Below are 12,623 nucleotides of genomic sequence, written 5' to 3'. Positions count from 1 at the left end.
ATACTGTTGGCAAATGCCACATTTAAAGTGGGATTCCAGTATTTTAACTTAAGGAATAAGTTAAAGGAATTGGCATATTATGTCCCATCTGGACATGTCCTGTTCTGCAATACCAAAGACTGTTTCAAATTCTTCTTGTTTAGAATACATACAGATACAGCCATCTTTAGTGATCTGTTACCAAAAACGTAGCTTGTTTCTAGAGAGGGATGAACCAGTGATTCTGGAGTTCATTTCAGCAGCCTGGTCTCCACCTTGGTATACCTCAGATTAACTGACTTCACAAACCTGAAAAAAGAAGAATAGGAATACCAAAATACAAAAGCTGGTGAAGAGAGAGATAACTGACCAGAAAAGAGCTGGGGGTTGCAGAAAAGAGATAGATTTCCATGTGCAGAGTCACACTGGCTTCAGGTAAATGTTTTCTACAAGACTGCAGCTTGAGGACTGGGAAGGGAATAAATAATACACAGATACAGTGCTGTTGAAAAGCTTTCCAGTCAGAAGGTGATTGAGAAAAACATATTTTTACAAAAGCATTGAGGAATTTTCAAAAAGCTGTTGAGGGAACACTCTTGAGTTGGTATTTAAAACAATTTTGAAATAACATTAAAATCACAGAAGTTGGAAAGAAATTAGTTTTGTCTGAGTGTATGTAGGAGGCTGAAGGGAATGGATTGGGCAAGGCATCTGACCCTGAATCCAGCTGGAATCATGAAGCAGATGATGTGTAATAAGGGACATTACAGGACTGTCCATATACAGTGTTTTACTCAAGGCAGGTTGGAATTCAGTTGGGAAGGTGACAGTGAAACCGTAACATACTTAAACTTTTTTAAGGCATCTGGCTTGTTACCATAGAACCCCTTGCTGAGTAAACTGTACATAACCAACCCAGCAGATACTAAGTGGATTGGAAATTGATTCACTGGCATCAAATCTAACTCTACATAAGAAATCCCTAGAAAATGGTTATTAATGTATGTAGTGCAGCCCAACAGGAGTGGGGTCCTGAACCTGGACTGTCAACATAAAACCTTTGCTGTTGCAGGATGAGGATTGAAGTGGGACGTGTGTGATGGGTAGGGCAGAGCTGTTGGTACAGAGCTAATTCAGTTCCTGGTCAGGTGAAAACAGAGTAACAGTGTATTTCAGAAGAGGCAAATCTGATGCAAAGTGAAGTGGACTCTGAGAAGCATCATAAGAAAAATGGAAGATTTAGAGCTATATACTTGCAATGAGGGTCACAGGGAGCTCTGGCACACCTGGTAAGGAGTGTAGGGATGGCATGGTAACAGTCTGTAAGAGACTGCAGTCAGGACAGGCATGGGAATATTTTGGCATTTTTTCTATAAGAGATGCTTTTGTTCAGGTGCAGCTGTTAGATTTGAAGCAGAAATAAATACAGGCAAGTCCTTCAGCATTGTAATGAAGGCGGTGAGAACAGACTATCGCAGTAGTCTCTTGCCCTTAAAATCCATGAAAAAGTAATTTAGTAAAAGGAGTGAAAAACCAATCCCTATTTAGGCACACTTAATTTGGTCTACATCAGTTCAGATTAATGCTATAAGAAAAGTTAAATCAATATAAACCAGATTTAGCACCAGTGTAACTGAATCAGTGGGCTGCTGCACCTTTAGTTAAATGTAACCATGAAGAGAAGCTGGGGAGTACAGCCCCTGACATCTCCAGAGATGTGGTGCTCTCAAAGCTTTACTATAGAGAACTCCAGACACATTATGTAATATGCCAGGGCTAGTCCCATACCCTGCAAATTTCTCAGTCCACCTCAGGTGGTCCAGGTAGGAAACATTTAACTGATGACCATTTTTAACTGTCAGAATAAAACCAGAGAGACAAAGGTTACCTGGATCCTCTTAGTTGTGCTGGAATCAGGAGCAAATAGATTTAGAGTGCTAAAACAGAGTAAATACTTCCAGCTGCAGTATATGGTGATAAGGAACTTCCTCTCATTTTATGTATTTTGATTCCTGAGTCTTAAATCTGAAAATAAGCTATAATTGAAGTAACCATAATTATACACAGCAGGCAAGATTCTTTAATTGATTTATGAATTAACTTCCACATCATTGGTGTATCTGCATTCCTTAACTGATCATATGGGTTTTTTCATGTCCATAATGGGAAATATTAATTACCTTCATGCACTAGGAAGGATAATGCTTAGTCCTGGAATAATCTGAGCAGATACATTAAACACTTGTCTGCTAGAAATTCATCCCACATCCATCTGTGCTCATTAAATCATCAAATTTCTCAGAAGTACCAAATTGTATTTTTTTTTAAACAAATTATGGTTTTCAAACCTCTTGTTCTTTTCACATCTGGCAATGGAGCGACTTGCATTCAACGTCACTCAGCTCCGTATTTTGCTTGTTTGCATTTTGGTGCATTTCATACGCACAGTAGGAGCAATTCTCTGAGAAAGAAAAGGGAGGAGAGGGAAAAAAAGGTTAGATAAACAGATTCAGATGCTGGAAGAAATTTTAAAAAGCTGCAAAGCATTTCAGTACACTTAGCTGTACTTGGCTTTCTGTCTCCCAACGCCCATCTGCGCACACAGAAACAGAGCACTGAAAGGTTGGAAGAAGTAGCACATTCCTTAATATTTACGGCATTCAAAGAGGGGCTCATGCAGGCAGCAAAGCACTGCTGCTTTTCCTATAGAGGCTGGCTTGCAGCTCCAGCCCTCGCCACATCCAGGTTACCAATCAAACCCAGTGCACCAAGGGGTGCATTAAAGGGCTCTGACTGCCTGCAGCTCACTCACTATTTAAGGGATGAATTGCCTGTTCTGCTGCCTGGCAGTGCAGACCTGTCTGGGAGTTGCAGACAGGTAGACAGAAAGGCGAAGCAAACATCACCCTCTTGCAGGTGCTGTTAATGTTTATACTCTTACTCCTTTTTTGGTGGTTTGCTTTTTTTTTTTTTTTTCTACGTAGAGAGGAAAGCAATTATCTTCTTTTTCTTGATATTCTGAAGCCTGGCTATGGATGACTGGATTGGGAAGGAAATTGCTCCTAGCTCTCCTGTCATTTAGCCTTCATATTTGTCTAGTTTGCTAGGATAGTGAGAGCCCATCTCTGCCCTCTGGGTGTAGTTTCCACTTCCAGTTTATAAAACCACATTCCTTCAGATGCTCTCTGCCATAAAGCATCCAGCAATCCAGACAGCAGAGCAGAGAAATTTCCCAGGTGGTGTCCTTGTCACTTCATGTGGCAGTGAATTGACTGCCAAGTGAATACCCCATCAGGCTGTGTGTGCCCCACACACTCTTTCCCACCTACAGCTCCATCCAGTTTCTGCTGGTACGAGAAACAGGACCAGTATAGGGACACACTGATGAAGCAGGCACTGTGCCAGAGCCTTGCCCACATCCCACCCTGCTGTTGGCTCACAGGAGGGGTGTGCTGTGTGCCTGGCAGCACCAAAACAAAATACTTCCCTTGCCACCCCCTTCAAGAAAATGTGACTGTACATGAAGCAGAACAGGAGAGTTGAGTGTGCATGTGTGTGTGTGTGAGTCATGTTCCCCTCGCTGCCTGGCACTGTTCCCAGAGGCGAACCTGAGTAAAACATGTCACGCGTTGTTGACTCTTTTATAGTAGCTGGCACTAACTCTGCCATGTTACATTGTGATAAAGCAGCTGTGGCCAGACTTACTGTCACGACTGGCATGTCTGCACTGCGTTTCTATGGTTTTCATGCAGCCTTCAACCAAGTTATAACCACAACAGTGCTGCGGAATAAGATGGGAGTAGTAAGTTTAACCTTTAAAATAGATCCTTCCATGTATCTTTCTACAAATCACTGCCACATTAGAAATTGAACTCCCAATTCAAGGAAGCATTCAAGCATGTGCTTAACGCCCATTGACTTCAATTTTGCTGTGCTCATATGTCTTCTTTGCCAAAAAGGAAAGCAAAAGAAGAGTTCTTTTCATTCCTGGAAAGTGATACTAGAGAAATGACCCAAGGAGTAATTTCTGACTGAACAGTGACATGTATTCACATGGTTAAGTGCTTCTCTGAGTAGGGATACTTGCCTTAGGACTGGGAACTAACCATCAACCATCTCAGAAATTGAATCATAAGATATTTCCAGCAGAAAGGTAAAAAACCCAACTGAGATTTGTTCTTCTAGGGGTACTGATTCAGTCACCATACTGTGGAGAAGCAGATTTTGGCTTGTAGTGTGCAGAGTTTCCTTGCAGTTTCCTTGCCAGTGAAAGGATGAAAAAACAGAGCTCCACTGGTAGACAAGAGCAATGGTTAACTGAGCTAGATGGTCCATTGGCACTGATTATCCATTGCCTCCACATTAGGGATGTGTATCCCTAATGCATAAGAGACCTGGAGTGGACTCATGAAACCTGTTCTTAGTGAATGATACTTTGAGAAACAGGAACTTGCATTAAGCATCAAAATTCAAGCAGTCTAGATGGGATCAGATTGGAGGTTAGCCCTGCAGACCTAATTTGCCTCATTGCACATTCTCCTAAGTTGCTCTAGTTCCATCAGTGTCCCGGATACACATATTTTCTCAGTGAGTATTTGGAGGTTTTTCAGAGTGTCCATGGCTGAGTTCAGCCATTAATTACTGATCAGTTCTGATCAATACTGTTCAGTGCCTGCCTGCACAGTGACAGAGGGCCTGTGTGAGTCATTCAGAGCAGACAGGACTCCCACGCAGGCAATGTGCATGAGATGAGTCTCTGTGGAAAGTGTGGCACGAGGCTTTGCAGCTGAAGGAGTCAGAGAAGCCACTTTCCCCACATCTGCACTACTCAGTGCATTTCAGCATGGTCACTTGCTAATGATATTCCAACCTCTGCAAAAGGTGGAGTGCCTCCCATGTCAGAGCCTTGACTCACTTCCAGAGCAGCATCTTATGCACTAAATGAAGCATCCTATGGGAAAAATAGTATGCAATCATATAATGAAAGATTATGTTGCAAGACAGCAGAAGTAAAGTCATGAACAATTTTATTTGCCTTTTTCTTCATCTCAGATGCATGGGTGTGAAACACTTGTGTTCTTGTAAGGTTGTAGATTTCTTTTATGTATCTACACACGATATTTTTAATCATTTTGCTTCTTTAAAAGAAACAAAACCAGAACTTCCATCAGGTGACATCTGTGAGGTTAGGAGTCTTATTTGCACCTTCCAGATTTCAGTAGGAGTAGCAAAGGGAGGACTGGGTGGGAGAGGTGTTTCTTTTGGCTGTGAAAAGAAGTGCTATGAAGACAGGGGACGGGGATTGCAAGGTCTTTGCCGACAGCAGAGGATGGACCTATTCCCAGCTCAGTGAGATAATTGCTGCCAGGGTGCCCATCCCACCCCCAGCCCCAGTGCCAGCCTCTACTGATGCAGTCTCCTGCTTCTTGGGATGCCATGTCCCTGCCCCAGGCTCCCTCCCACCAAGGCTTTTTGCTCTCCCAGACTCAGCTCAGCAGAGTTTCCCCCCTCAGCAGCCATACCCACACGTTCTGTCAGGGCTTCCAGTTTTCATCACAGTCACGTTTCTTCCTCTGCTCTCAGTTTTTCTGCCATCAGCCTCCCTCTTCCTCCACCTTGTCCCTTACTTTGCCCCACTCTCCAGCTCCCTGGGGTTTCCCTGCCCAGGGAAAACCCATCCCCTGTTCTTGCTGATACTACTTGCAGCCTCTCCTCATGTATTATCTCTTGTGCACCAAGAATCCTTCCCAGGCCAATGCCCATCCTGGACAGGAGCCTCTAGGGATGAAGTGCCCAATCCAAGGATGCCCCAGCAGCCAGCAGTGGAGATGTCCAACATCAAAAATACAAGAGGGGCCCTGTACTAAGAAAGAAAGAGAAATACAACCTTTGAGATCTCACAGAGTTAGGACAGCTTGGAGCATAAATCAGCAGAGATTTTACTTTCAGTGTTCATACAAGCCTAAACATGTGCCATTTTGGGGTGGTTTGAATGTTTTTGAACCTGGCTGTGAGTGGATGATTTTCTGAAGGAACACCATCCCTGACAGACCAGTGGAACCACAGGAAGGTCTTTGCTCCCAAATACAGGACCTGAGAGCAGTTTGTGGTGGGTCCTGCTGGTGCTGCATAACCCTTTGTGTTATTCTTGGAAATGATGAGGCCATTGGGCTGTATGTTGGACCCTCAGCCTGATACAGCCAATTGCTGCTGAGAATTTGGGCCAAAATGATTAACATTTGACAGAATTTTAACTATATAAGACAGATTTACACCATTTACAACAGAAAATATTGTTAATGTTGGTCAGAGGTGGTTGCCACACTTGTCATCATAATTGTTGCCCAGCTAATTAGCATTTTTGAAAGTTGGTAATTTAGAGGTGGAATGTGACACAGACAAAATTAAGACTGAGATCCATCTAAAATGCCAAGAGATAGTTTGGTATAGGAAAACCTACAATTTTATAGCATCTTCTCGAAAAGGAGACAAAAGGGGAAATTAAAAGTGGAGATATAAATAGAAATATCCCGGACTGCCTTTTTGGGAGTGAGGGAGGATGTCTGGGAGAGGAGACCTTTTCTGCCAAAAAAATACGGCTCATAGCTGTCCTTGGGATTCCGTTCCAGAGGATAAGCGAGGCTGAGGTGCCACCTGGAGGTGTGGAGGGGCGGCACAGCTCCCCGTGCCAGCGCCGCGCCGGGATGCTGCCTCTGCCAGGCTCCGCTTCAGACCTCTCTGGGAAAAGGCATCGCTTCTTTTTCCATCTCTCTCTTATCTGATTGCAAGGTCTTTCACAGCTAGTGTTTTGTTATTCTATCAAAAACCTCTTCGGTACTATCTTGTGAGGTACTGTAGTTAATTCAATTTAAGCCATAGCATTTAGGGTTTCCTGAATGGGAAAAGTGCCTCATTTTGTAATGCAGTGACTGAGATTTATTTCTCTGAATTGCTAAGAAGATGCTGTGCAGAACCTCTTTTATGACACTGGGTGCACTCTTGTTGAGTGTGGTAACCTGCTTCCTCATGTGAACCATTTAGGGACTAGCGGCTCATCACTCTGAGGACGTAGTTTTGCTTTTAAAGGATTTCTCTGTGCTTTTGGTACAACACGAGGTGCTGGCAGTCCCAGCTGGGTCTTCAGCATGACCCTGCCCAAGACACCACCTTTTTCTGGGTTTCTGCTTCCTGACTTGCCAGAACTGTCTGTGAGTACCTCCACAAGACTCAACTAACGTTGAGGTCCAACCTTTTTTATTTCTCAAGGCCTCTTGAGTTCCTGATGCAGAGCTCCGATATGTGTGATTGTGCGTAAGAGTGAGATCTGAAACTTGGCATCATCTTAGCTGAAATTGTTCCACTCTGATAATTTAATTAATCAACACTGCAGCAGAGTGTTTGAAATAATGTGTGCATTCATTTGCATAATGAGTGTAATTGGCAAAGCTTCATATTATAAGTGTAGCAGTTCCACAGATGATAGCTTGATAGACCATTTTCCTGCACACGTTTCAACCCCTGTTATTTGCTTTTCCACAGAGGAATGAAGTGACAACTAGATTTATTAACCTAGGTACAGAGAGGATCAGCAAATTTTTGATGGCACTTGAACACAAATATTTTCCACGACTGTGTTGCTGTCAAGATAAAAAAGCCTTAGTCAGTTATTAGAACAGAACCCCTGCTTCAAATGGAGTTTAATGCTTTTCCAAGTAATGGGTTGTTTGGTTGTGGAGATGTCCAGACATAGAGTCAAAGCTGATATTTCCAGTGTCATGCCAAAGTGGAGTGCCTAGTTTCAGAGCTGAAGTCACTAGGCACCTGAGACAAAATCTGCTAAGAAAATGGGTGACTGCCACTGGAGAGCCCCTTGCTTTAGTACTGTCCCAGTGGGGACGGCCTCGATGGTCCACAGCCTCCAGGGCATGGTAAAGTCCCCAGGGACAGGATATTGTCACAACTAAGTACTCACCTTGTCACAAACAGGCATTGGCGGCCAGGCAGCAGTTGTGAATATATTAATTCTCAGGAGATGGACTTTAGGTAATAATCAATTGGCAACTTTTAACTATCTTACTATATTCATTACTTTGCAATTAGCAAGACAGTTATTGACTGTTAACCAAATGCCAGATAACTGCAGAAGTGCTGAAGGAAAAAAAACAACCATGCAGTAGAAATATATTCCCTGCTCTGCACACAAGTGCATTGATATAAAGTGGCCCAGTCTGTGCTCTCAGAAGGATGCCTGCTGATAAGCTCTGAGTGCAGAATAGCTGTATCAGGCTCAGACACATCATTACTTCATTGAAATGAAGTGACACTTGACGACTAAGTTCTCAGAGAGCCCTGGGAATGGTTCAGGACTGGGGCTCCCCGTTGGTTTGGAGAGTGCTTTGAAAGTCACTTGATACCTCTCCATCTTAGCTTCCCTTCCAGGTTTGAGGGACTCAAAGTACAATCTCAAGACACATTATAAGAAGAAAAATGTGAACTGCTTTAGCTAACATCTGCTGGTGTCACATGCAGTGGGAGCATTGCAAACCCCATTTTTTATCATCAGTGGAGAAGAGAAGAGAGCGTATCACATATCTGGACTTCTGTAAGGTCTTTGAGATGGTCCCTCACATCTCTCTTTAAATTGGAGAAGGATGGATTTCATGGGTAGACTGTTAAGTGGATCAGGAAATAGTTAGACAGCCACATCCAGAGGGTAGTGATTAGTGACTCAATGTCCTAATCCACATTGGTGACAAGTGGTGTCCCTCAGAGGTCCACACTGGAACCAGTGCTGCTCAATATCTTCATCAATAACATAGATGGTGGGATTGAGGGCACCTCAGGAGGTTTGCAGATGACACCAGACTGATTTATGCAGCTGACACATGGGGTCTGAGCAACCTGCTTGAGTTGAAAATGTCCCTGCCTCTGGCAGAGGGGTTGAATTAGATGACCTTTAAAGTCCCTTCCAGCCCATACTGTTCTGTCATTCTGTGATGCTATGATTTTTGGGGGGAGCAAATGCAGAACTGAATAAGACACGTTACAGTGGAGATACAGCACTAGGATAAAGCAGCCAAGTCCTGGCACAGGCTCAGCACACAGCTGGGAGCAGAGATACCATGAGTGGTCCATCCATTTGACAGCACATTTCTGCTTTCATGGGCTGGCTCCAGAGTCATCCTGGTCAACTGTCCAGCAAAGCTGGCCAGAAATTTACATCTTACTCAGTTTTAGTGGAAAATATAGTAGCTGCATTGCATACAACGAGCGTGTGAAAATGTAACTTACTGATATTTCCTGAAGTTTTTTTCCCAAGATCTCTGGTACTGGTGCCCAGCTGCTCCCATCAATTAACCAGGTGTTTGCACGTTTCTCTCTCCGAAGGTACCGCGTTGTGGTCCCGTACCCGCCGCAGAGCGAGGCGGAGATCGAACTGAAGGAAGGTGACATTGTGTTTGTGCACAAGAAGCGGGAGGACGGCTGGTACAAAGGGACCTTGCAGAGGAATGGCAGGACGGGCCTCTTCCCCGGGAGCTTTGTCGAGAGCTTCTGAGGACAAACCGCCGCTCCCTCAACTGAGGAGCTTTCAGGGGAAACTGCATAGCACAAGAAGAGACAGCAAAGAGAAACTGGACTGATAACCACTGCCATTTTTATTTCCAAAGACTTCCCCCAGGCCCTTCAGTCTGCAGCTCTGGAGACACAGTGTCCTGCTGTGCTCCCGAGACCGTGTGCGGTGCATACAGTGGTATGTTGAAGTAGTGCCTTCCACCTGGAATCACAGACTGAAAGGACGCCCATCTGGACTGTAGTAACCTAAACTCTGGCTGTTAACCTTTTGTGTAAATTATAGAGAAGATATCTTTAAAAAAAATTAAGAGGAAAGCTGTTATATTGCTGTAACTTATTTGTCAGAGCTGCAGTGTTCTTATTACTGGCCTATGCAAGATGGATCTGAGAGTTCAAGGAGCTGTGCTAGGAAGCTCTCAAACTGGGATTTTGTTTTTACCAAGGGAAGAAGAGGGGAGGGTGGAGAAAACCCCAGCTAAAGATCAGTGCATCATTGTGCAAGTAAGAATGAGGAGTCAAAAATGTTAATGTCATGCTTTCTATATACCTCAAAGATATGCTGCGCAGGTTTGTTGGTGCGTGTCGGCGTTCAGAGTGCCACACCAACCCGTGTCCTGGCACTGCTGCCAGGGAGGTCCTGGAGGAAGCACGGCTCCAGCATTAAACTGTGGTTATTTGAGCAGAATCCCTTTTGCCTGTCTTCTGCCCGTATTATATGCAGCATGGATTTTTGTCCTCGGTATCACTTTCCATTGCTTTTTTGTACGACGTACCTTTTTACTGTAAGAATTGCTCTACTTTATATATATTCCTACTAGATCAGACATTTCCTCTTTTTCATACATCTGGTGCTATTTTTTTTAATTGTTAAAGATTTGGTTAAACAGAGAGGCTGCAACAAGATTTGCATTCAACATATGAAATTAGAACCATACCTGAAGATTGAGATCAGACTGCTTGTTCTTGCATCATAGAGGAAAAGAGAAAAAGCTGCATGGTCACCAATAAATACACCTGGGGGGGCTGCCTGTGAAACACACACATGCTTGCTCTCTCCTACGTATTTAGAGTGGCTGAAGACCCATGCTGAAGCACAGCGTTCTGTCTGGAGAGTGATAATGACTCCAGAATTGGAAGTAATTCCCAGAGGAGTCATTTTAATTGACTTTTTCATGGCAATAAGAAGAACACTGCAGGTTCTAGCACACGCAGGGACTGTGGAGTTTTCCTCTGTCGTTGCATGATGGAGACAAGAGCTGGTCTGTGACAGCAGTCATTAATGTTATGGAAATGTGATTTCTTACTGTAGAAATGTACAGTTCTGGAGACTGTTGGATTTCTTAATGTCGTCAAGCTACAATACAAACTGTATCAGGCAATATAAGCTTCCATCTACCAGGGACTTAAAGGTGCAATAAATGTGAGTTTAGCCAGTAATTTGTATGAGAAAAGAATGAGAAAAGAATGAGAAAAAAAAATCATAATGCAATTGTTGAGAGTATTTAAAAAGACATCGGTTCTTGAGGAGTGAATTGCGTTGAAAGGCCTTTCATAGCTGTATCCATACCTTGCCTCTGACAGCAGTTGGCTGTTTGCCAAAGCCCACATGTGGTGGGTGTTTAGAAGTGTGTCAGAGGCACTGTAACCTGGAGATGATCTTATTAAAACAAAGAGGCCTGGTGGGTGAACATCATCACTGCATTACCAGTATTTCATGTGTGAAGGTGTAAGTTTTGTTTTCATTCAAGCCGTGTGTACTAGTACATATCAAAACCCATGTAAGTGAGCATTCATGTTTAAGTTCAGCTCTGTGACTTTGTTCTCTGTAAAATAAGTTCTTCTTGCTGTCACATGTTAACAAACCAATTCCAGAAACACAGTTCATGGCCAAGTATAGCACCTTCAAACCAGGAGGCATCACTTTCAGGGTGTTTCTTTTTATACTTGATGTTGCCGCATTTGTTGATATTCTGATTGTAATGAGTCAGTCACTAAAAATTTAGTTACTGTTAAGAGGAAATTGCCTTTTTATAACCAATAAGAGACTGAAGAAATGTCTTCTGGAAAGACTTGTTCGAGATTAGAGCCATATCTGTTCCACTTATTTGGTCCAGGTCAGAACGGGTGTCACTGCACCTCAAACAGTAAACTGCACAGTTAGGCAGTCAGCAATGCCAAAATGTGTTATTGATTCCAATGAAAATTCTGGGTTAGATCCGTCAGAGATGAGATTTTTTTCTGACAACTTACAGTGGTTAAAACACTCTTAAAATTCTGTTCCGTGGTGAATTTACTACAGTCAGAAATACAAAACAGGATGACAACTTGCATGCTGCCTATTCTGTTTAGCCAGATCTAAAATGATTCCAGATTTCTACCGTTTTATGCTTAACTCTAAGAGGACAAAAGTTGGAGTGTGAGAGGATCAAGGAAAACATGCAGATCATTAAATCATTAAATCAGTGCTTTAAAATACATTTTGCAAGAAGGATGATGATTTTTTGAATGGTCGACAACCCTTCCAGTCATATTTTTTTTCTAGGAAAAATATGGGGGGAAGGGGGAGGAGGTGTTCTATTTTGATAGCAGCTGTTTCTGGCCCCTCTTTATTGCTTATCACAGTTTGGGTTACTGAGTAATCTTCTTGGACAAATCACTTCCATGCCAGGAGCACAAGTATTAAGGTGAACTTAATACAGCCCAGTGATACAAAAACATGACCCAGTGCCATTCAGAAAGTCCTGGACTGAGAGAGGTTTGACTCATACTGTGGTCTAGTTTTTACCTGTCATGCCAGGAAAAGAGGGAGGAGAGGGCATCTCCATCTCCTGCAACAGGGCGGGGAAAAGATTCCTTCTGGTGGCCTCAGTTTGTAAAATGCCAGGTTTGTTCTTCTAGAAATGGGTTCAAGTAATTGAACAGTTCCTTTGAACTTTGCACAGCTCAGAAAATGTTTTTGTTATACATGAATGTTAACGTGGTTTAGGAAATGTTGGCAGATATGAGTACAAATGAACTACAATGACTGTGTTTCTGATTCTTTAAATAAAATAAGTATTAAGGCAACTTGA

At 43.0% G+C, this 12,623-nt stretch overlaps 1 protein-coding gene across 1 annotated transcript in view; it reads left to right on the top strand.

Moving 5' to 3' along the window:
• SH3RF3 (SH3 domain containing ring finger 3) overlaps positions 1 to 12,623 on the top strand; it is a 247,182-nt gene extending 234,559 nt beyond the window's left edge. The window contains exon 10 of the mRNA XM_058018799.1: positions 9,367 to 12,623. Within this exon, the coding sequence (XP_057874782.1) occupies positions 9,367 to 9,535 (169 nt within the window). The 3' untranslated portion in view covers positions 9,536 to 12,623. The remainder of the gene's footprint in view (positions 1 to 9,366) is intronic.

The sequence above is a fragment of the Melospiza georgiana genome, chromosome 2 (assembly GCF_028018845.1).
Source record: "Melospiza georgiana isolate bMelGeo1 chromosome 2, bMelGeo1.pri, whole genome shotgun sequence".
Lineage (NCBI taxonomy): Eukaryota > Metazoa > Chordata > Aves > Passeriformes > Passerellidae > Melospiza > Melospiza georgiana.
Note: the sequence above shows the minus strand (reverse complement) of the source record. Positions and strands in the feature narration are given on the sequence as shown.